Source organism: Mustela nigripes, chromosome 1 (genome assembly GCF_022355385.1).
Source record: "Mustela nigripes isolate SB6536 chromosome 1, MUSNIG.SB6536, whole genome shotgun sequence".
In the NCBI taxonomy this organism is placed as follows: domain Eukaryota; kingdom Metazoa; phylum Chordata; class Mammalia; order Carnivora; family Mustelidae; genus Mustela; species Mustela nigripes.
Window position 1 is genome coordinate 135,763,975 of NC_081557.1, and position 26,559 is coordinate 135,790,533.

General features: G+C 34.6%; 1 protein-coding gene across 2 annotated transcripts in view; it reads right to left on the bottom strand.

Annotated features, from left to right (window-relative positions):
- The window catches only part of TLL1 (tolloid like 1), a 213,074-nt gene that overhangs the window by 90,131 nt on the left and 96,384 nt on the right, over positions 1-26,559 (bottom strand). For both annotated transcript variants that reach the window (XM_059374212.1, XM_059374213.1), the window contains 3 exons: positions 21,791-21,969; positions 11,322-11,427; positions 2,212-2,336 (listed from right to left, as the gene is read on the bottom strand). In XM_059374212.1, coding sequence (XP_059230195.1) covers positions 2,212-2,336; positions 11,322-11,427; positions 21,791-21,969 — 410 coding nt within the window. The remainder of the gene's footprint in view (positions 1-2,211; positions 2,337-11,321; positions 11,428-21,790; positions 21,970-26,559) is intronic.

A 26,559-nucleotide genomic window follows, 5' to 3' on the forward strand; every position in this document is an offset into this window, starting at 1 on the left:
ATTTTTTATTTTTTATAAACATATATTTTTATCCCCAGGGGTACAGGTCTGTGAATCACCAGGTTTACACACTTCACAGCACTCACCAAAGCACATACCCTCCCCAATGTCCATAATCCCACCCCCTTCTCCCAAACCCCCTCCCTCCCAGCAACCCTCAGTTTGTTTTGTGAGATTAAGAGTCACTTATGTTTTGTCTCCCTCCCAATCCCATCTTCTTCATCATATATTTTTTTAAAGATTTTACTTATTTATTTGAAAGACAGAGATCACAAGTAGGCAGAGAGGCAGGCAGAGAGAGAGGGGGAAGCAGGCTCCCTGCTGAGTGGAGAGCCTGATGTGGGGCTCGAACCCAGAACCCTGGGATCACGACTTGAGCCGAAGGCAGAGGCTTTAACCCTCTGAGCCACCCAGGCGCCCCTAAATCCAATTTTTTTCCTTAATATAAAATATATTCCTACAGCTTAAATGTTGCAGGGAAAAATATTCTTACTGGTATTTTTCAGTCTTATGACCATCATGACCATTGTTCATACATGGACCCCTAATTCTGTTTATTAATTTCATTTCCTTGTTTTCTAGAAAAAAATCATCATATATATATTTTTTTATATTTTTTATTTTTTATAAACATATATTTTTATCCCCAGGGGTACAGGTCTGTGAATCACCAGGTTTACACACTTCACAGCACTCACCAAAACACATACCCTCCCCAATGTCCATAATACCACCCCCTTCTCCCAAACCCCCTCCCCGCAACAACCCTCAGTTTGTTTTGTGAGGAAGTGGTGATGCAAAATAAGCAACTTTCTTATATTGCTTTAAAAACACAAGGTACCTTTTACATTGATGATGGTACCTTCATAAATATGGTTTTACTGTATTAACAAACCAAAGTATATATTATATATTATAACTGTTTCAAGTAAGAAAACAGTCTGTTTATGTATTTATATAAATAAAGCCTCAAGTGAAAACTTATATGTATTTTTCCATTAGTAACTTAAATATTTAAGAGTTATAGACTGAAAATTATAGTTTCATAAGTTTGATTACTTTTCTGATTCCTACTGACTGATCTTCTTATAATTCAGTGTTAGAAATGCATGTCTAGTGTGTTTTTAAATGAGATATAAATATATATGGATATATCTACCTATCTATCTATCTATATATATATATATATATATATATACACATACACACACACATGTACTGAGAGAGACAGACAAAATGGCTTTCTATGCGAATTATTTACTTAGTTGCTATTAATCATACAATCCTCCACCAAATCTTCTTTCAAAGTTAAAAAGTATAATATATTCAGTACTGCCAGAAATTAGCCAAGAATCACTCAATTCTTTTGTCATAGCCGTGCCATTTATTTATAAATACATCCTTCCTGTGGAAATTTAGATTTAAAAAAAAAATAAATACTACACATACATGGGTAATTTACAAACATATGTGAACAAAAATTTGGGGGAAATCTGTGCTAACCAAAGTAAAACATATTTTTTGATATGTGTTATTTCAAGGAATTTTGACTATGTAGGAGGTGCACAGAATATGCACCATTTCCAATTTGAGAGCAGACTCCTTTTTTTCTTTTTTGGACCAGTATGTCACTGGTGTTCCCTTGGAACAGTCTTACTAAGAACTTCCTTTAATCTCTTTTTCATAACTTTAGCCAGTAGCAAAACATATGGTAACTCACTAGCAACACTGTTAGAACTCCTTTTTTGCATCAACGTTATACATTCCAACTAATAAAATTTTAATTTATATATCATTAATGGTGGCACTTGCAGGAAAAAGATCATTTCAGTCCTCAATTCTGAAGTTGAAATAAAGGATATTCTTTTTATTTTGGCAAGAAAACTGAACATTTGACTATGAAATCCTGCAACTATTTAATAACAACTATCAGACAATCGTGCTTTTTGCTCTTTTACTTGTTAAAAGAAAAAAAAATGCTAACCCTGTTTGAAAAAAATACTATCCTTGCTTAAATTTGATTTCTAGCAATTTGTTTTTAATTATATCAATGAGTGTTCCAGAGTTCTCTCATTTCATTTTATGATTACTGACTTTGAACCGAATACATCACTTGCCAGCACAAGTAAACAGTTCAGTGAATTGTGACTTATTCATCTGGAAGAACACAATCAGGCACAATTATGGTTCTGTTTTTGTATGGTGCAATACCTGGACATCTATACAGCTTTCTTGCCTGTGCAATATCTCCTTTGCTTAAACGGGTTCGCTGACCGATTGCAGGACGTATGCCATTATCATCACGAGAGGGGAGAATAGTATCCAGAAACATCCCCCTGAAAAAAATCATAAGCAAGCCACACATAAGTCACCAAATTAAGTCACATACATTCCTTATAAGATTATTTTTTTTCAGACTCACATAAGTTAAAGGGAAAATACAACTCAAATAGTGTGCCAGACTTTCAAAACATGTTTATCAAAGTAGAAAAAAAATAATTGGGGTTAAATTCTACATCTAGCATAAAGGCAATGATGAAATTCACTTTTACTTAGAAATCATTTTAAAAATCTAGAATTCTCTATAGTCCCCTATCAAGTACACCATGGCTTTTGTTTTAGGCTCTTAAACAAATCTAAGAACCCCTTGGATTACTAAATTGTAAAACAATCTTCCTCATAGAAGCCTATTTTTTAAGGGCAACCTACAATACATATTTTTGAGGTTACCAAAATTATAAAAGTCAAACAAAATGTATGTTATTTTTTAGTTTAATTGTTAATTTAACCTATATAGTCTTAGAAGTCCAAATATTACAGTATGTTAAGAGAACAGGAAAAAAGAGTATAAATTTTAGAAAGAACAGTTAAAAGCAAAACAGTTTTTTTGACACACACACAGAGAATAAAATTTTCACAGTAAAATTAAGAAGAAGAAAAAAAAAATTATCAGTGGCAAAGTCCTGATAATGCTAAGCTGGAGAAACCAAGTTGTGAGATACCTAAGGTTGTGATCATGTTTCTTAATCTTCAAAACTAGAAATTGTGAAAGTAATGCATTAAAGATAAAGTCTTAATTTTTCAATGAATATCAACATTTATAACTCTAAAGGAAGAACTGAGCTTAAACGTTAAAAGGATTGGGAAACTATTTCAGTGAAAAGAAAGATAAGGATTTAAAAAAAAAAAGAAGAAGAAGTAGCTTTCTGTAAAAGTATTTGAAATTAAGGAGAACCCTCTTCCACTGTTGGTGGGAATGCAAGTTGGTGCAGCCTCTTTGGAGAACAGTGTGGAGATTCCTCAAGAAATTAAAAATAGAGCTTCCCTATGACCCTGCCATTGCACTCCTGGGTATTTACCCCAAAGATACAGATGTAGTGAAAAGAAGGGCCATCTGTACCCCAATGTTTATAGCAGCAATGGCCACAGTCACCAAACTCTGGAAAGAACCAAGATGCCCTTCAACAGACGAATGGATAAGGAAGATGTGGTCCATATACACTATGGAGTATTATGCCTCCATCAGAAAGGACGAATACCCAACTTTTGTAGCAATATGGACAGGACTGGAAGAGATTATGCTGAGTGAAATAAGTCAAGCAGAGAGAGTCAATTATCATATGGTTTCACTTATTTGTGGAGCATAACAAATAGCATGGAGGACATGGGGAGTTAGAGAGGAGAAGGGAGTTGGGGGAAATTGGAAGGGGAGGTGAACCATGAGAGTCTATGGACTCTGAAAAACAATCTGAGGGTTTTGAAGGGGCGGGGGTGGGATGTCGGGATACCAGGTGGTGGGTATTATAGAGGGCACGTTTTGCATGGAGCACTGGATGTGGTGCAAAAATAATGAATACTGTTATGCTGAAAATAAATAAAAAAGAAATTTTTAAAAAAAGAAATAAAATTTTAAAAAATCTTTTAAACTAGGATGAAAGGCATGATACTCCTTCCCAAATGTTTAATGAATAAATTGTATTTAGACTACAAGTTAAAAAAACATTTTCCAGGGTGCCTGGGTGGCTCAGTGGGTTAAGCCTCTGCCTTCAGCTCAGGTCATGGTTTCAGGTTCCTGGAATCAAGCCTAGAATCAGGTTCTCTGCACAGCAGGGAGTCTGCTTCCCTCTCTTCCTCTGTCTGCCTCTCTGCCTACTTGTGATCTCTCTCTCTCTCTGTCAAATAAATAAATAAAATCTTAAAAAAAGAGAGAGAGAGAGAACATTTCCTTCCATTAGGAAATACTTTCTAAATACTGTTATAGGTCTTTATTTGTAGCCAGTAATAAAAGATACACTATGATTCTCTCATTTTAATGTAGGGCAAGAGACATTAAACAAAAGATTGAGTACTGAGATAGTAACAGGTACTATGGAGAAAAAGAAGTGAAGATGGACATTGATTATCCACTGATGGAGTAGCTTTTAAATAGAGTGATCAAAGAAAAACTCGCTTGGAAACTGACATTTTGGCCAAACATGAAGAAAGTGAAGGTGAGGGCACTGTGAGTAAATAGGAGTAGAGAATTCCAGAAAGAAAAAATAGGAAATCCAACTGCTCAGAGATGGGAGGATCCTTAAAGTGTTTGAGTGTCATACAGAGCATGTGACTTTTAGCCTAAGGAAAACTGTTACCATCTGGAAGGTGGCAAACAGATGAGTGACATGATCTATGAGTGCTTTGTGACTAACCTCTCTGGCTCCTAGGTAAGGGTAGTGATCTTTAGATAAAACCTGGATAACACAAATATAGAATGGAATTCCTTATAAATCTAAGTATCTACTGAACTCCACATGCATCTTTCTTGAGATAAAGGGAGGGAGGGGAACTAATGACTTGTGGGAGTAGACCAGCAAAAGTGAGAGGTTGCCCATACTTGATAAGATGCAACTCCAACTAGGTCAATGCAATAAAATAGGGCAATACTGAGAAAAGCTATAAAATAGGGCAATACTGAGAAAAGCCATTTTCAACTATGCTTCATAAATCAACAGATATATTAATTAGGTAAGCCCAAATTAATGAAGGGTTACTGTGGAGGCCGAGAAAAATTAAGGCCATCCCAACTCAGGTTTAGCCTTAGCCTAAGTACAGCCATCTTAGCCCCGGCAGCCATCTCAGACCCATATGCCCAAGGACTGAACTTTCAATAGATTGAAGCTAGGGAGCTGCTCTGCTACGTAGGAAACCCCAACCCAGAAGCAAGTCGTCTACAAATGGTTTAGCCCTAGGTTCCCCATAAATGGGCGTTGCGTGACAGGCGAGGTGGCACCCCCTTTCCAGCCACACCCCGTTTCCAGGGATGAGAGGGCTCTCCACACCGGACCCCAGTCCCGACATGAAGCAGGGCACACTATGCCACATGGGGCACATGCAGTGGCCCGCCGGTGGGGACGGCAGGGGACCAGCTATCTGGAGCCATCTAAGGCCAACCGAGGCTCCACAGGACTGCCATATTGTTCCGCCTGGGTAGGATTCTGACTTAGAGGTGTTCAGTCATAATCCCACAGATGGTAGTTTTGCTCCATTGGCTCCTCAGCCAAGCTGCCTTGGGGGACCAAGAACCCCCTGTTGACCGCTTAAGGGGACTCTAACCTCCTGAAAAAGTGGGGGACTCAAACCCTCTGGTGACTGCTTAGGGGGACTCAAGCCCCCCTGGGGGGGAGGGACGTCTCCCAAGACCACCAGTCGATGGGCCGCCACGTGTCCATTTGGGCCAATGACTGACCTAGTCTACCCAGATACAAGTTGGAATTCCTACCGGTAAAAGTGCAGATTGGAGCTCCTAAAGTATGTGCGCAAATAGATAAAAATGAGTGTACTCACCAGGCGGTGCAAGACCCTCCAGGTTGGGTCCTGGGAGTCTCCCAGATCTCGGTGGAACCTCCAAATGTTATACCCAAGTTTTCACGTCTGAGAGACCACCAAGAAGCCAACACCAATGCAATCACATGAGGATTTATTCGACAAGCTTATGCTTGGGCCTAAGTATACCCGACACAGCTGAGTAGGGACTTGGACCCTGAGCTTAGTTAAAGCAGCGGTATTTCTGGGTTCCTGCTACTAGAGCAGGGTGGGGATTCCTGTTACTAAAGCAGGGTGGGGATTTCTGGAACCAAAGCCGGGTGGGGCTTCCTGTTACTAAAGCAGGTGGGGTTCTCTGGAACTAAAGCAGGGTGGGGGTTCTTGTTACTAAACTAAAGTAGAGAAAAGTTCAGCCCTTGGGCATGGGGGTCTGAGATGGCTGCCAGAATTAAGATGGCTGTACTTATGCTAAGGCTTAACCTGAGGTGAGATGGCCTTAATTTTTCTCGGCCTCCACAGTTACCATTTCTGCAGTACTTCAGTACAAACAAATAATCATTATTTTTTAATTCTAAAAACAGATTTGTAATCTTTAAAAGGTTCATTTTTTTCCAGTTTTTAAAACAGTTCAATTTTAAAAGGTCAAGGACATCTTGACAGATATATTCAAACTCAGACAATAGAATGATGAATTTTGACTCCTCTCTACTGAGGTAACTTCTCTTCCATTCAGAAGGGGTCAATCACCCTTTATTTTGTTCTTCCTTTGTGGTCAGGAAGTTAACAATTCTTTCCCTCCACATCCAGGCCATTAAGCAATATAGACTCTTCCTGAATATCCTCAGTGAGGCACTATCAATAGTCCAGTGACAGATTACAAAGGGCTTCACTTACTAATCTTCATTTATTCTACCCACATTAGAAGAGTGAATTAGCTAGGTTTCTTTAATAAGCTTTGTAAAACTTTGCAATTCTTTCATTAAAGAAAAATGGGCAATCCCAGTTAGCAAGCCTCTAGTTACAAATTACCCATGCATACAAAGGCCATATATATCTAGCCCTGTTCTTCCTAAAAGTAAGTACCTAAATCTGCTGATGGATGAAATCCATGAAGACAGCTAAAACTTTTTATAGACCCCCTGGGTTCAGAATAGAAGAAAACATAAAATTGCAAATACTTGCATTAACAGAATGAAGGACAAAAAACACATGTTCATCTAATTAATGTAGGAAAAGCATTTGACAAAATTCGAACACCTTTCATGATGAAAATCTTTTAACAAACTAGGAATAGAAGGAAACTGTCTCCACATAATAAAGACCATAAATAAAAAGCCAACAGAAAACATCGTTCTCAGTGCTGAAAAACTGAACGTTTTTCATCTAAGATCATGAACAAGACAGAAATCTTTGCTCTCACTGTTTCTACTCAACATAGTATTGAAAGTTGTAGCCAGAACAATTAGGCAAGGAAAAGAAGTAAAAGACATCTAAATAGGAAAGAAAGAATTAAAATCATTTCTCTTTGCAGATTATGTAATCTTATATGTAGAAAACCCTAAAGAAATCACACCAAAAAAGTGAGAACTAATAAACAGATTTAACAAAGTTGTAGAATTCAAAATCAAGACATAAGGGGTGCCTGGATGGCTCAGTCAGTTAAGCATCTGCCTTCAGCTCAAGTAATGATCCCAGGGTCCTGGGATCGAGCCCAATGTGTGGCTTCCTGCTCAGTGGGAACCTGCTTCTCCCTCTCCTCCCTGCTATGCTCTCTCTTGCTATTTCTGTCACTATCTGTCTCTCTCTCTCAAATAAGTAAATAAAAATAAAATCTCTAAAAAAAATTCAACACAGAATAGCAATGAATATTCTGAAAAGGAAATTAAGAAAAACAATTCCATTACAATAGCATTAAAAAGAATAAAGTACTTAGGAATAAACCCAATCAAAAAGGTGAAAGATTTGTACACTAAAAGCTACAAAACATTGCTGAAATTAAAGAAGACACAAATAAATGGAAAGATATTCCATTGCTTATGGATTAGACAGCTTAGTTTGTTAAGATGTCCACACTACTCGAAATGATCTACAGGTCCAGCTCAATCTCTATCAAAATCCCAATGGCATTTATCACAGAAATTTAAAAAGTCCTAAAATTCATAGGGAATCTCACAGAACCTCAAACAGACAAAAATTTTTGAAAAAGAACAAAGTTAAAAGACCCACACATCCTGATTTCAAAATACATTACTAAACTAATCAAAACAGTGTGATACTGGTATAAAGACAGACCTAGAAAACAGAAAAGGAATTTCAGAAGTAAACCCTAGTGAATATCATAGATCATTTTCAACAAGGGCTCCAAAACTACTCAGTGGGAAAAAAAACAATCTTTTCACCAAATGAGGTTGGAAAACTATACAGCCATGTGCAAAAGAATGAAGTTAGACAATTATTTTAGCTAGATACAAAAATTTACTCAGAACATTTTAAGACCTAAACACAAACGCCAAAATTATAAAACTCTTACATAAAAACAGAGGAAAAGCTTCATGATATTGGATCTGGCAATGATTACTTGGATATGACACCAAAGCACAATTAACAAAAGCAAAAATAGGTGAGTGGAACTGTATCAAATTAAAAAGCTACTATGCAGCAAAGACGAAAAAATTGCTAAGTATGTATGTAAGAAGGAGACAGAATATAGACAAAAATACTAGAACTCAACAACAAAAAATTAAATAATATGACTTTTAAGTGGGCAAAAGATTTGAATAGACATTTCTCCAAAGATGATACACAAATGACCAGAAAGCACATGGAAAGATGTTCAACATCGTTAACCATCAGAGAATGCAAATCAAAACCACAATAAAACATCATGCCATACCCATTAGGATGGCTACTATTTGAAAAAAAAATAAATAAAAGGAAAAGGAGAAATAAGAAACAGAAAACAATACATGTTAGTAAGGATATTGAATAATTGGAGCACTTGTCACTGCTGTGGGATTGTGAAGTGGTACAGTAACTACAGAAAGCATCATGGAGTTTCTTCAAGAACTTAAAAATAGAACCATCATATGGCACATACCATTTCTGGGTATATGTGCAAAATAACTGAAAACAGGGTCTGGGAAAGAGATTTGCATACCCATATTCATAACAGCACTATACACAATAACCAACAAATGGGAGCAACTCAAATTCCATGAATGGATGAGTGGATAAACAAAGTATGGTCTATACCTACAAGGGAATATTATGCAGCCTTAAAACAGAAGAAAATTCTGTCACATGCTGTAACATGCATAACCTTGATGACACTGTGCTAAGTGAAACAAGCCAGGCACAAAAAGACAAATATTGTATGATTCTACTTCAAGAGGTAACTAAAGTACCTAAATCTAAATTCACAAAACACAAAGTGGAATAGTAGTTACCAGGGCTGCCAAGAGGGGAAAATGGGGCACTGTTGTTTCACAAGCGGGGGCATAGGGTTTCAGCTTTGCAAGATGAAAAAGTTGTAAATATCTGTTTCACAATGATGTGAATATCCTTAATATTACTAAATTGTACACTTAGAAATAGTTAAGATTATAAATTTTATGTTTTGTGTTTTTAACAACGCACGCACACACACAAAACTTTAAATATCTTGGAGGTGCTGGCTAAGAACTGTGCCAAATATTATATCTCCTGGAATTCAGTTATTTAAATAAACATACAAGTTAATAAATATCTTCTTTAAAAATCAAAAGGATAAAATAATGTTGGTTTGGTCAACTCTTCTAACAGGTAGGTATAACTACTTTCACTCGAAGAATATAAGTTCATTAGGAAAACTGAATAGGATAATTTTGAAACAGTAAGACAAAATAATAGGTCAAGCCTGCTTGGCACACAGCACCATGGTGTGGGGCGTGGGGATGGTGCACTGCAGGTAGCAAGGGCAGAATGATTTATGGAAAAGAAGGAAAAGAAACAATTTAAACATGTTAAAGAAATGCAGAATTAGGGGAAATATATATTTTACATTTTGGCATAGATTCATCATTTATCAAAGATAGAAAGAATGAATGATTTCCTCTACTTTCCACTACTTCCTGTGTTCCAAAGAATCAAAAGTCACTTAGTTATAAATAATCCAGTAGTATATGAGAGGTGCCTTGGCTGAACTGGGACCCAAATCCCATTTGTTATATTTCCACAGAAAAGTCAATTCCAAGCATTGACCTAAAAATAAAATGTTATAGCTCTTTGAAATTAATTTCGGGTCAAATTTATGCATGTATTTCTACCAAAACTTAAATTCAATTTCAGAAACCATAAGTGTTTGGGTGGTTATTATATTTAAACAAGCACATATGTGTGTGTATATACATACACACACACATCACTTCAGTAGAAAATAATTATTAAATATTGTTAATAATTATATTAAATTAACATCAATTAACATTCAATCTTTCAAATAATATAGTTTTTGTCTTTTTAAAAAAGCATAACTGAAAAATGTATCAAGGTATTAAGAGTTCATTGACACACTTTTCTTACTTTTTATCAGGAATTTTTTTAGGGGGCACCTGGCTTGTTCAGTCAGTAGAGCACATGACTCTTCATCTCAGGATTGTAGGTTCAAGTCCCACTGTGGGTATAGAGATTACTTAAAAAAATAATAATTTTTTTTAAAGTTAAAAAATGGGGGGGCATTAATTTGAAATTCTTATCTTCTTTCCAATCCTGCCTTTAGAAACAGATGTTTGATGAATTGTGAAATGGCCATAAGTGGCCAAAAAGAAAAAAATCAGAAAGGACAAGAGTGTAAAATAGGCATAAAAACGGAAAGGGGATGACTTCAGTGGTTTGACAGATCCAAATTTCTTACCTGGGAACTATTTGCTTGATGACATCATAGTTAAAACAAAGTGACTGAAATTCAAATTTATTTCATTCTTTAAAAATAGCATTTAATATTTAATGAGATGACTTTAAGTTTCATAAGTTGTGAAATTCTAAATTATATAAAGTAAAATTATCTTCATAATATGTTCTTTGGGAATTAAAATAGCATAACTCACACTTGAGCAACAGAAAACACAGAGTAGAAAGAAAAAGTCACATAGACAGTAGACACTCCAACTCAATGACCACGGACCCTATTTGACTTGTGAATGCCTAATTTTCATTAAATACTGCAAAGCCAATTTAATATGCTGAGTGGTTTAATAATCATTTTAGTTGGACTTTTTAAAGTGATTTAGGAATGTAAAATAGTTTAAATAAGTCATACCATTTAAATTTTTAGTCTGAATTTATGTATCTGATAGGAAATGTGAAAATAGGTTTTTAAATCTCAAATGCTAGTGTTGGCTATAAATACCAATCAAGTAGTTCTGTACTTAATGGCAACAGCATTTGAAAACTGTTCTAGTTCTAATGTGAAACACAGCCTTGTGAGGAGCCACACAGAGGAAAGGAATTAAAAGTCAAAAGGTATAACCTGAGACTCCAACCTTGAGAAGGTGTTCCTGGCATAGTGCATAATACTGTCAAAGTCGTATCTTTCTCCAAGTGAGTTCACTTCTCCAGGCTCCATCTTCAGAAAATTGTACTCTTGACCTAAGAATCAATCATAAACATTTCAGAAGCCTTCTAACAGACAGAGAAAAGAAGAGAAGAACCCCTCCTAGATGTGCATCTGCTCTTGACTAAAGGCTGGCTGCAGCCACACACGAACAGCCTGCTATGTGCAAAAGTTTGCATTCAGTGCTACTGCTTTTACTTCTCACCACATTGAACAAGGAATACTGAATTTGATCAGATAGTTAATTTTCAAAAAAAGCTGGATTACCAAAAGCATACTTCAGGTTGTTTTCCATGTACTTCCATTTTACGTTCTTATAATATCTGTTTCTCCAAACTCTCACTGCTTTTTTCAGTACTGCGGGAATGATCATGAAAAAGTTACATCTTTATCTTTCTCTTATGACTACATTTGTCAAGATCCACACAAATCATCTTTCTATTTGCTTTAGAGTCTTTCTCTGAAACACTAAGAAAAATATGGAAGGAATATGTGTACGCACACACAACACTGCAGGCTTTAGCTCTGTGACTTTGTCACTAAAGGTAAGTCACCAGCAACAGAGTTCGCTCAGAATGGAAACATGATTCCCTCTGAGGAATCTGATCCAACCTCTACTTGGAGGGATTTCTGATCAAGAAGAATGTGCTTCAGAACTTAAAAATTTATTTATTTTTGTTTTACTTTTCACAACTGTCTTTTAACTTACTTTTCAACTTACTTTTAACTTCTGGACATTTTCATTTTAATGGGTTTCTCAACTGGCTGTTGATAACTGTGTTGCTATACTGTTTCTTGAAATCTGAAAATAACAGACTTCTCTATGTAGATCTACGGCAGTGGGTCCAGAAACAGAGAATTCTCTCAGAATTCAGGCCTCAGTAACTCACATTTTCACAATCTCAGTAGCAGCTTTTATGGCTCATTTATGTTACTTCAAAAGTTTTGAAAGATCCAAATGTAAAGGTGAGTTCTCAGAATTCTGAATTCAAGGTTGCAACTCAGAATGGATCTATTACAACACTCATCTAACTAGGTTTTTATTCCAACTTCCATATGACTATAAAACATATAAATACATTAATGAAAAAAATTATAAAAGATGATAAAAAATTGATTGATACCAGGGCATAATATCTCTGTGAGAAGGAAATTCAGTCTACTCACTTGAGCATGAAGGATTAAAGAACCATCCTGAAGTTACAGAACCCAGGCTAAAGTGTTTTAGTCTATCTTTCGATGACTTAATACATAATGAACTAACCAGCTTGTACGGTGTAGTATGTGCTTGCCAAATCTCTGATGTATCTATGTGCATTATAGTCATTTTCAGGAAAAACACTACATTCTTGCCAACCTCTCCTACAAGGAAAGGTTACATCTTTCTTCTTCACAAGGAAGAATAAGTATATTTTAACATATCCATTCTAAAGTGAGATTTTCACAAACCTGTGGAGCTGATTTTATAGACATTAACCTGTAACCCACTGGAGATTTCAACTTCAAGCACAATATGGGAAGATACTCTCTAGTTAAAGCAAAATACTTTATAAAAATTTCTGAAAGTGGAACATTAAACAATTTCAGTCATACATTTTGAGGCTTAACCTGTAGGTGACTCAGTATTTGGTGAAAAATAAAAACAATATGCCATAGATGGTCTAAATGAAGAAAACTGAACTTATTTTATGAAAAAAAAGGGAAAGGGATCAGAGCACTGGGACAACTTACCCTAAACAATTAAAAAAGAAAAAAGATGATGAGCCTTGTCCTTGAAAGAGTATTCTAAAATGGATTAAAGTATTCCAATCTTTACACCGATTTTGTTCCTACTGTAGTTACTAATTTGGCATATAAATGAGAGGCTAAAGTCTACACGTATTAGACATTGCCCTTGAATAACAGTTGATCTTAAGTATCTGAGCCAGAGCAAGTCATAAATTTGTTGAAGATTAATCTCCAACATGACATGACCTCTTTCATACTAGATTTGACCTGTGACAGTAGTTCCAAAAACGTAGGAAATCTCACACAATAATTTTTTCTTTTCTATTGGCCTGAATGTTGAGTCACCCAAGGTATGAATAGCCATAATTGCTAAGAACCATGTTAAGTATTAGATATTTATATGCTACATATGTATTCCTTGCTTCAATACATACTTATGTTAAAATGGAGTCCTATTATTCTTGAAACTTACTTCCTTTATAAGATGTTTTCTCCATGTAATAAAAGGAACCTAATAACTATGGCTAACAGCAAACTTCTTCTCATTTAATTGGTAGTTGAAATCATTTTCAGAAATATTATTTCCTCTTTATTTGTTTTCCAATGATATAAAGTAAAATGAACTTCGATAGCTGGCTCAGGCATTTGAGTCCCCTATGTTGGGAGTAAACATTTTCTGTACTTCTCTTTGATAATCAACACTACAAATGATTTCATCATTTTGTAAACTGATATATAATTGACATACAATATTGTATTAGTTTTATGTGTGTAACACAGTGATTAGACACTTATATACACTGAAAACTGATCACCACAATAAGACTAATTACCATCTATTATCATGCAAAGTTAATAAAGCATTGACTGAATTCCCTATGCTGTACATCACATCTTCATAACTTATTTATTTTATAAGTAGAAGTTTGTACTTCTTGATGCTGGTCACCTATTTCATATTCCCAAATCCCCTCTCCTCTGGCAACCACCACTCCATTCTTTGTATCTATGAGTCTTGGTTTTATTTTGGTTTACGTGTTTGTTTAATTTGTTTTTAGATTCCCCATACAATTGAAATCATGTGGCATTTGTCTTTCTCTGCCCAACTTATTTCACTTAGCATAATACCCTCAAGGCAAGATTTCATTCTTCTTCATGACTGAGTAATATATGTTTTTTGTTTTGTCTTATTTTTTTTTAAGATTTTATTTATTTATTTACTTGACACAGAGAGATAACAAGTAGGCAGAGAGGCAGGCAGAGAGACAGGGGGAAGCAGGCTCTCTGCTGAGCCGGGAACCCGATGTGGGACTTGATCCCAAGACCCTGAGATCATGACCTGAGCCTAAGGCAGAGGCCCAATCCACTGAGCCACCCAGGCACCCCCTGGATAATATACGTTTGTTTGTGTGAGGTCTTCTCTATCCACTCATTTATTGAGGGACACTTTGGTTGTTTTCCTACTGCTGAGAATGCTGCAATAAACATGGGGATGCGTAAATCTTTTGAATTGGTGTTTTGTTTTCTTTAGATAGATATCAAGAAGTAGACTTGCTGGATCATATGGTAGTTCTATTTTTAATTTATTGAAAAACCTCCATACTGCCAGTGCCTGAGGGTTCCCTTCTCTTCACATCTTTGCCAAGACTTGTTATCTCTTGTCTTTTTAATGAAAGCCATTCTAAGTGGTGTGCGGTAATATCTCATTGTGGGTTTAATTTGCATTTCCGTGCATTAATCATTGATGATTAATGATGTTGAGCATCTTCATGTGTCTGTTGCCCATCTGTATGTCTTCTTCAGGAAAATGTCTATTCAGAGACTTCATCCATTTTAACCAGATTATGTTTTTGCTATTAATTTGTATGAGTTCTTTATATATTTCGGATATTAACCTCTTATCAGAGATATGATTTGAAAATGTCTTCTCCCATTCAGCAAGTTGCCTTTCATTTCATGGTTTTTTTCATTATGTAGAAACTTATTTAGTTTGCTGTAGATTCACTTATTTTTCCTTTTGTTACTCCTGCATTTGGAATCAGATCCAAAAAGCAAAACACACCACTAAACCTAATGTCAAGCACCTTACTGCCAGTGTTTTCATCTAAGCACTTTGCAGTTTCATGTCTTACATTTGTCTTTAATCCATTTTGAGTTAAATTTTGTGTATACTGTAAGATAGTAGTCCAGCTTCATTGTTTTGTATATAGCTGTTCTGTTTTCCTAACACCATTGATTAAAGAGACTATCTTCTCCTCATTGTATATTTGTGCTCCTTTTGATGTAGAGTAATTACTCATATATATATGGGTTTATTTCTGGGCTCCCTATTATGTTCCATTGATCTATGGGTTGTTTATAAGCCAATATCATAGTGTTTTGATTACAACAGTTTTATAGTATAATTTGAAATCAGGAAGCATAATACTTCTGGCTTTTTCTTTCTGAAGATTGCTTTGTATATTCAAGGTCTATTGTGATTCCACACAAATTTTAGAATTATTTGTTCTAGGTCTGTAAAAAATGTCATTAGAATTTTTTTAAAGAGTTTTTTATTATTTATTTGACAGGCTGATATCACAAGTAGGCAGAGAGGGAAGCAGGCTCCCTGCTGAGCAGAGAGCCCAATGCCGATGCAGGGCTCGATCCCAGGACCCTGGGATCATGACCTGAGCATAAGGCAGAGGCTTTAACCCACTAAGCCACCCAGGCGCCCCTATCATTAGAATTTTGATAGGGATTACATTGAATCTGTATATTGCTTTGGGTAGTATGGATATTTAACAATATTAATTCTTCAAATTCATGAACTTGAATATGTTTTTACTTACCTGTATTTTCTTCACTTTCTTTCATTAGTGTCATAGTTCACAGTTTTCAGTCTACAGGTCTTTCACCTCCTTAGCTGAATTTACTCCAAGGTATTTTATACCTTCTGATGCAATTGTAAATAGGGTGTTTTCCTCATTTCTCTTTCTGATAATTTCTTATTAGTGTTAGAAACACAATATATTTTTATATATTAATTTTGTATCCATGAAATTTACTTAATCCATTTATTAGCACTAAAAATTTTTTGGTGGAGCCTTTAAGATTTTCTACAAATAGCATCATGTCATCTATAAATAGTGATAGTTGTCCTTCCTCCTTTCCAAACTGTATGCCCTTTATTTCTTTATATGACCTAATTGTTATAGCTAGAACTTCTGATACGATTTTGAATAACAGTGATAAGTGTCTTGTTCTGATCTTACAGGAAAAACTTTCAGCTTTTCACCATTGAGCATGATATTAGCTGTAGAAAGGTCATATATGGTCTCTACTATGTCAAGTACATTCCCTCTATACCCACTTTGTTAAGAGTTTTTATCATAATGGGTGTTGAGTTTCATCAATTTTTTTCCTGTATCTATTGAGATGATTATAATTTCTATATTTTGTGATTATGGTATATCACATTGGTTAATTGTGCATGTTGAGCCATCCCTGCATCCTTGGAATAAATTCCACTTGATCACAGTGCATGATCCTTTTAATGTATTGTCAAATTTGGTTTGCTGATATTCTATTGGGGATCTTTGCATACATATTCATCAGAGATATTGGCCTGAAGTTTTGTGTGTGCATGTGATGTCCTTGTCTGGTTTTAGTAGTAGAGTAATGCTGACTTTGTAAAATGTGTTCAGAAACATTTCCTCCTCTTCAGTTTTTTTTTATTAGTTTGAGAAGGATAGATATTACAACTTCTTTGAATGTTCTATAGTATTTATCAATGAAGCATTTTGGTCCTGGACTTTTCTATGTTGGGAGCTTTTAAATTACTGATACAGTCTCCTTATAAATAATTAGCATATTCAGATTTTCTATTTCCCTATGATTCAGTCTTGGAAAATTACACATCTCTAGGAACATAATGACTTCTTCTATGTTGCCCAATTCGCTTACCTTTAATTGTTCATAGTAGTCTAATGGTCATACGGATTGCTGTGGTATCAGTTATACCTTCTATTTCATTTCTGATTTTATTTGAGCTCCCCCTCTCTCTTTTTTATTTATTTATTTTTTGTGAATCTAGCTAAAGGCTTATCAGTTTTTTATCTTTTCAAGGACCCAGCTTATAGTTTCATTGATCTTTTCTATTGTGTATTAAGTTCTATTTCATTTATTATTTCCTTCCTTCTACTAACTTTGGATTCATTTTTTTTCTTTTTCTAGTTTCTTTGGGCATAAAGTTAGATTGTTTATTTGAAGTTTTCGTTTGTTTATTTGTTTCTTGAGATGGGCCTTTGTCGCTATGAAATGAACCTATTATATTTGCTTTTGATGCATCCCCTAGATTTTGGTATATCATATTTCTATTTTTCACTATCTCTAGATTTTTTTTTTCTAATTTCTTTTCTGAATTCTCCAATGATTCAGTGGTTGTTGAATAACATGTTGTTTAATCTCCATATTTTTGTGTTGGTTTTTTTTTTCAGTTTTCTTCTTAAATTGATTTCTAGTTTCGTGCCACTGTGGTCAGAAAAGACGCTTTATATGATTTCCATCTTCTTCAATGTACTGAGACTAGTTTTGCAACCTAACATGTGATCTATCCTGAAAAATGTTCCATGTACCATAGAGAAGAATGTATATTCTGCTGCTTTAGAATGGAATACTCTTTATATCTACTAAGTCTTTCTGAACAAATGTGTCATTTAAAGTGAATGCTTTCTTACTGATTCTGTGTCTGGATGATCAATCCATTGATGTACATGGGGCATTAAAATCCCCTACTCCAATTGCATTTAATTTCTCCCTTTAGATATGTTAATATTTATGTATTTGGGTGCTCCTACGTTGGTGGCATATACATTCATAAGTGTTATATTTTCCTGTTGTATTGACCCTTTTAACATTATGCAGTGTCCTTTTTGTCTTTTATATTAGTCTTTGTTTTAAGGCATATTTTGTCTATGAGTGTAGCAAACCAGCTTTCTTTTTTTTTTCATTGGCACAGAATATTTTCTTTTCATTTCTTCACTTTTAGTCTTATGTGTTTAGTTCTTAAGTGAGTCTCTTACAGGAAGCACATAGATGCATATTTTTAAACTCTTTACACACTTTATATCTTTTGATTGCAGGATTGAGTCCATTTACATGTAAAGTAATTATTGATAATTATGTTTTGTTGACCATTTTCTGGTTGTTTTTCTAATTCTTCTCTGTCCCTTTCTTCCCTTTGCTCTACCCTTGTGGTTTGATATCTTTCCTCAGTGTTATATTTACATTCCTTTCTCATTTTCTTTTGGGTATATACAACAAGTTTTTGCTTTGTGTTTACTGTGAGGTTCACATATAATATTCCTATGTATTTAATAGTCTATTTGAAGTTGACATAAACTTAAATTTGAATATATTCCTAAGCTATATTTCTACTATTCTCCCTGTTTTGTTTTTGATGTGCCATTTTCAATCATTTTATTTTATCTATTTTTTACTGATTATTTTCGTTTTAGTTAATTTGTCCTTTTCTTTTGACCTTCATACTACCTTTATCAGTTATTAATCCACTATCTTTACTATATATTTACCTTTTAAAGTGACATTTTTACTTTCATATGTTTTATTGTCCTTAATTACCATTATATTTTTTTCTATTTAAAGAAGACCTTTTACAGTTTCTTGTGAGGCCAGTTTCATGGTGATGAAATCTTCTAGTTTTTGTTTTTCTGGAAAACTCTTTATCTTTCCTTTAATTCTGAATGATAATCTTGTTGGATAAAGTATTCTTGGTCAGAAGTTTGTTGTTGTTTTCCCTTTCAGTACTTTGAATAGGTCATGCCACCCTTCTCCCTTCTCTGGTCTGCAAAGTTTCTTCTGAAAAATCTGCTGATAGCCTTAGTGATTTCCCATGTATGTAACAAGCTTGTTTCTCTTGCTACTTTTAAGATTATCTCTTCATATTTAACTTTCAAATTTTAATTATAATGTGTCTTGGTGTAGATCTCTTTTGGTTCATCTTGTTTGGAACTGTGTGGCCTTCCTAGATCTAGATGTCTGTTTCCATTCCCAAATTAGAGAAGTTTTCATCCATGATTTCTTCAAATACATTTTCTGTCCCTTTCTCTCTCTTTTCTCTTTCCAGGACCCCTATGTGCAGATATTATTCTGCTTAATGTTGTCCCATAAGTCCCTTAAGTTAGCTCACCTTTTACTTGTTTTTTTTTTTTTTTTTCTTTTTGCAGCTCTGTATGGGTGACTTGCATTGTTTTGTCTTCCAGTAAACTGAACCATTTTTCTGCTTTATCTAGTCTGCTACTGAACCCCTCTAGTGTATTTTCCATTAGTTATTGTATTCTTAAGCTTGGTAACTTCTATTTGGTATTTTCTTATATTTTCTCTCTCTTTGTTTAAGTTCTCATTGCATTCATCCATTATTCTCCCTAGGTCAGTGGACATCTCCATGAACATTACTTTGGACTCTTTATCAGGTAGATAACTTATCTCTATTTTATTAAAGTCATTTTCTGAGGTTTTGTCTTGTCTTTCATTTGAAACATATGTCTCTGTCTCATTTTGCTTGATTTTCAGAACAGCTGCCTCTCCCAGTCTTAAGAATTGGCTATGTGTAGAAGATTATATGTGAGGCCCAGGAGCATAAACTCCTTGACTACTAGAGCCAGGTGCTCCAGAGGTATCCCCATGCACCTGCCAGCTGTGGCAGAGCCATGGCTGTGGCATAGAAGGAAAGGAGATGCTTCCCTCGCAGTGGTATGGCTATGAAACATAAGGGATGAGGCACTTGCCTACTTGTGGTAAATCTGTGCCTTGGAAGGGCAGGTTTCTTGCCTGGCTGAATAGGCCATATTTTTGGTGTGATCCAGGGTGCTCTCCCATTGGGCTATGGTATAGCTAGGGCATGGTTAGGTGTAACATACCTACTTTCACTAGCAGGTTGGAGGGAGATTGCCAAAATAACACCCACCGGCATTAGCATTAGCAAGGTAGAATGAGATTGCAAAAATGCACCTGCCAGTGCTTCTGTTCCTGGAAAGAGTCCCAACATATTTCTGCCTCTCTAGTGATCATTTTAAGATTAGTAATTGGGTCTGTTCACATATGGACCAGGTGCTTTTCAAACTGCTGCTTTGCTGTTTGTGCTTCAAAACCTTGAAGATTTTCCCTCATATGTTAGTGTTCCTCTTAAAGTATTTTTGAAAGGTTATTCCCTCTTATTCTTGAACTGCACTTCCTTGACTGAGGACTTAGTCATCTTTTATAAGTTACTTATTTAATTTTCTTATAGTTTTCCTTAAGTTCATCTTCCTTACCTCCACTTCCTCATTCTCAGTTAATGATCCCAAAGCTGAAAGAATTATTTTTTCTTTTTTTTAATCTGAACTTGTTCTGCTTTCACTCTTCAATTACTCTTCAATAGCTAAAAGATAAAAGCTAAGTTTCCTAGCTTCATATAGAAGATCCTCTATGATCCAACCTCCTTTGGTAATTACCAACTAATCTCCCACTTGCAACTTACCATGCAACCATAATGAGCAAATAAAAAAAATTCAATTTTATATAATTATAGCTATCATCATCATGCCTTTTTCAGCTTAGAGATTTTATCTCTCTTTTGAGCACTTTGAACACTTACACTTTACATTTAAATTTCAGTTCATTTGTGACATCTCCCTTGACGTGCCAAGGCATTTTGTCATGTTACTTGGACTTTGTGGTATTCTCACCATATGACTATTATTGCTTCTCTCATCCACTTGCAATCTATATATATGCACATACCCCACAGTAAGCTTTGTATTTTTCATGACAGCATTTTCAACATCTAATAATGCTTCAATAATTAGTACCAAATATGAATTGAGCAAATAAATCAATCAATACTTTTAATTAAAAGAAATTCTAAGGAATTCAATGTTTGTAACTTAAAACTTGCCATGAATAAGGAAATAAGAATACATTTTTATATTCCTGATATTTGAAATCCATATGACTTTATAAGGCAATTCCAAAAAATGTAATTTTTCTTTTGGTAACTGAAGTGTAATGATTTTTATTAATTTATGAAAGTTAAATAAAAAGCTTTAAAATAAAGCTATTATCACATGTCAACTCCCAGAGAAAATTAAATTTTAGTTATACGATATATCAACTACAGAAAAAATTCTTAAGAATTTATCTTCAGGGTAGTTTAAAGAGAATTTTCAAAGAAACTACTTAGACTACCCTGGAAATGACTCATTTCCTTGAAATTTTCTCCAGGAATGTCCCTGGTGTAATATAGATTTCTATAGTAGCAGCATGTTTTATGCCAAACCTTGGATCCTTTCTAGATTATAGAGTTAAGTATTAAAAATGCTTTAAAAATTAAATAATATTAATTCCTTGTTCAATAGACTATGCCTATTCTTGGAAAGCACAGAAGTTTAGAAATAAAACAGCTAAACTTAAGGAAAAAATGCATACAAAATCATCCAGTCTAAAGGAAAAAAAATTTTTTTAATGTAAAACAATCATGAGTACACTTTTTTATTCAGCAAAATGCTGATTCTATCATATCAAAAAAGTCAATTCACACTTTTTAAGAAAAAAATTAAATCATAAATAGTATAAACACAACTAAATGATATTCCATCAACCTTAAACCCAACATATTCTGAAGCTTCTCACCTGGCTGGATGTTTTCTCTTATGATAGTGACATGGTTATCTCGATCTGGTCGTGTGTGTTCATGCCAAAAGCCTATCACATGGCCCAATTCATGAACAACAATTCCAAATTTATCACAGTTCTTGCCAATAGAGATTGCCTGAGGTCCATTTCCCCGCCGACCTACATAGGAGCAGCATCTGTGATAAAGGAGAAAACAGAGATGATGATGGCAATGATGGATTAATTACATTACAGTGAAACTTTCAATAATTATTATCAACAACAAAGGCCAACACATTCAGAAGCAAAGCAGTCTTTCTTCAATAAACCCAGCTAATTTCTAGTCCTGATAAATGTATAGGACAACAAAAGTCTCCACATAATCATTGGAAATGCTTTTCCACTAATTCATACATTAGAAGATAAGCCTTAGATCATTATTAGGAGTGTTCAGAAAATAAACAACCTATGATGGTGATTAATGCACTTTAAACATACAGTTAAACTCAAGATTTGCCAAACTACAATCATTTATAAAACAGGGTTTTTTTTTAGTCTCACAATCCATCTACATTATTTAGGTAACTACTGTGTTACTATGGTTATCTGGCAATAATCCATTATTTTGGTTTTGAAAATTAAAACAAAGTTTATTTTCCCTCTTTAAGAAAAACAGAATTAGAAGTGTCTGGGTGGCTCAGTCAGATAAGTGCCTGACTCTTGGTTTTGGCTCAGATCATGATCTCAGAGTTGTGAGATCGAGCCCCATGACAGGCTCCAAGTTTAGTGCAGAATCTGCTTGAGATTCTCTCTCTCACCCTCTCCCTCTACCCCTCACCCCCACACACTCACTCTCAAGGAAAAAAAAAAAAAAATGAAAGAGTGAGAGAAAGAAAAGAAAAAGAAAAAAGAACAAAAGAAAGGAAGATGGCTCATCAAAAAAGGAGTTATTTTCCTATTCATGGTAGAATTTATTTTGAAGAAGAAAACTTTTAAAAGAATGAATTAATGGAAGAAAACTAGTTTCTAAAGGTCAATTTTCTAAAGTTAATAGCTAACTGGTGAAGAAAAATCAATAACTGGTAGAATTATGAGATTTGCAAATATAAATAAAATTATATCTAAAACTTTAATAATTAAGGTTTATATTAAAGTAGGTTATATATAGGAATTACCGCTTGAGACGGCAATAGAGGGAAGTAAATAATTGGTCTTCAATAGTTGGGAATTGTGATGCACAAGACACCAAACACTGAGGAAATTTCCAAAAATTAATTGCCCAAATATTAAAAGGAAATTTCACAAATTTTCAGTTTCCAGAGTAAGTATATTTGATAATCCTTTTAATGGTTTTCAAATATAAACATTTGTCATTCCAATTATTTCTGTAGGCTTTAAATGCCTAAAACATTTTAACCTACACCATACACATTTTTATGATCTATTATAACAGTTAATGAAACTTAATAAATTAGTAATAGAAAAAAAGAATAACCAATAGGGAAAAAATCAGGAAATTCTGGTTTTGTCCCCATTTTTCATACTATTTTTCAATCTATACACAAATATTTACTACATATACAAATAGTAAGGTATTTGATGTAGAAAAACACAAAATTTGCAAATTTTTAAGAAATTTAAACTGAACAATTTGCTACCATAGAGCAACGATAGTTAAACTGAAATATTTGATGACCACACAGCAACTAAATTATACACACTGAGTCATTCTTACTGGTTACCTTCAAAGAAGAAACTTTGTAAATCAAAATCTGGGAGATAGTCAAGCAATGTTGTCAAATTATTTAATTTAAAACACTTTTTTAAAGCATAATTTCACCCATAGCAATTTCCAATAAATAAGATGGATTCTATAACAGAAATCAAAAATATATTTTCCACTGACTTTTATAATGATCCTATAAAAGAAGGAAAACTGTGGTGCTTTGATTCCTATGGTTCTAGGAAGAGAATAATTCTGGATGCACAGATGAATAAATAACTAAATATATGCACATATAATTAGGTATGGAATGAAAGGGTAATATGTGAGGTTTATAAAAATGTAGTTTAAACATGTCTAGGTATTATCTTAGTTTCAGATATCGCTCAAGTTGATGCCCTTTCATTGTATACAGCTTTTAATTTATTTATTTGTAATTTGTGTGCTGCTTTTAAAGCTTGACCACTATAAGATCAGTCCTCTCAGGAAAAACTTTCACCACACCTCTACCTAAGCCACAGAAAATAATCAGTTAATCTAAACCTGCTATTCCTTACTTTTGCCTCAGACTGGAGGCCCACCTTTGGATTCTGCCTATTAGATAATCCATCATGACATCCACAAAGATGTCCTCCCCACATCAGTCTTTTCTCAACACTAAGGTAATTTAAAAATTTGAAGTCATATCATGACTCTTCTCTACCCAATATTATCCAATGGTTATATGGCAAATTGTGTCAATGTTCAAAAATACTTATTACCCCTTCAGGAAGATTATCATGCTTCTTTACTCCACTAAAGCTGAGTTTGGTCATGTGACTTGCTCCAGATACTGTCATGTGAGCACGAACTTTTATGTAATCTCTGGAGAGAATCTCTAATAGTCAGTATGTTTGGCAATATTGTCTCTGTTTCATCTGCCACAACTGTAATGTTCTAAAGAGAGGTTCCTCTGTCAGACTGAATTCTAAAGTGCTAACTCTGGAGAGAGACACAGCCAACCAGTGATGGACAGGCAGTATAAACAATGAATAGGTGCTTGTTATTCAAGGCCACTGGGATTGAAGGGTCATGTATTAAATGACATAAATCATGTCAGCTGACTAATACAAGGTTTCTTTTTTACTCAGAGGAAAATATGAAGTACTCACAAATATATGTAAGATCCCACACAATCTTCACACACAAATGTCTTACCACCCAGTCCCATCTCTTACTACCATTCTGCAATTACTCCTCCTGGGCTATGCAGTGTCCTGGTTGTGCCCTCAGCATACAGACATGCTCTTGTTTTAAAGCCTTTTTCCTGGCTAAGTACTTCTTCTACTGGGAACTCTGTTCTCCCACATGGCCATATGGCTCATTTCATATTCTTTTTCAAGTTTTTGTGCAAATACCTTTCTATCTCATTTATATTGCCTTCCTTTTTGTCCTAGAACTTATAGTCTATTAATACATTTTATATTTCATTGATTTTCCTGGTTTTTTCCTGACTCCCAGTTCTAGAATGTAAGCTATTTGTGGGCAGACAACTTACATGCTTTGTATACTGATATTTCTAGTCCCTAAATTATAGTCAGGCACATAGTATAGCTCACCAGATACAGAGAACAGATTGATAGTTGCAAGCACTTGGGGTGGGAGGTGGTTGGGTGGGTCAAAGAAGGAGGTCAAAAAGTTCAAACTTCCAGTTATAAGTGTTGAGGAGGTAATGTACAATATGGTGACTAAAGTTAATACTGTATCATATATTTGAAGCTGCAAAGAGAGCAGATCTGAAAATTCTCATCACTAGAAATAAAAGTGTTGCAACTACGGGAGGTGATGACGATTAACTAAATTTATTGTGGGAATCATTTCACAAAATATGCATATATCAACCCATTACAGTATACACCTTAAATAAATACAGTGTTCCATGTCATTTATATTATAATAAAGGTGGAAAAAGATCATTTTTGAAATAAATAAATTAATTAATATTTGCTGGAAGAACAGATCTCAAAAGTGCAGGAATGAACTAAGACTCTGGTGGTGAGTGAGAAGCATCCAAAGCAGTGGTGAAGATGTCTATGACAAGGGGTTAAACATGCTCCTCCTGAGATACCTCCCTCTACCTGGCTCTCCACTTTTTCCACTGCTGTGATTCTATAAATCATCTAATAATCCAATGAGTCATTTTTTTTTTCTGCTTAAATTAACCAGCCTCTGTTATTTGCAAGCAAGAATCCTGGCTAGCACACCTCCTCGGCCTAACTGTAAACTTCCTAGAAAGGAAAACACCTCACACTCAACAGTATAGTTCCCAAAATTAATACAGTACATGGCACAAAATGAAAATTCAATAGATAAGGATGAATAAGTGTCTGTTGCCATAATCTAAGCGCTAAACTGACCAAAGTTAAGTACAATTTAAAATAAAAAAATAGTTAAATTAACTTAACCCTAAGTTGATTTGCTTGGTTAGTTATTTTTACAGAATCATTAAAAATTAGTGGGTAGGAAAAAGGTAAGATTTTTCAAGAAACTATCTAGGAAAAGATAGAGGATCTTCATGGATTAAAGACCTAAATGTGAGAACTGAAACCATAAAAATCTTAGAGGAGAATATGGGCAGTAACTCTTTGACATTGGCTATAGCAACATTTTTCTAGACATGTCTCCTGAGGCAAAGGAAACAAAAGCAAAAATAAACTAGTGGGACTACAACAAAATAAAAAGATTTTGCACAGTGAAGGAAACAGTCAACAAAACTAAAAGGCAACCTACTGAATGGGAGAAAATATTTGCAAATGACTTATCCAATAAAGGGCTACATTCTAAAATATATAAGAATTTATAAAACTCAACACCATAAAGAAAAAAAAAATCTAATTTAAAAATGGGTAGAAGCATGAACAGACATTTATCCAAAGAAGACACTCAGAGAGCCAACAGACACATGAAAATATTTCATCACTCACCATCAGAAAAGTACAAATCAAAACTAGAATGAGATATCACCTCATACCTGTCAGAATAGCTAAAATCAACAACACAAGAAACAAGAAGTATTGGAGAGGAT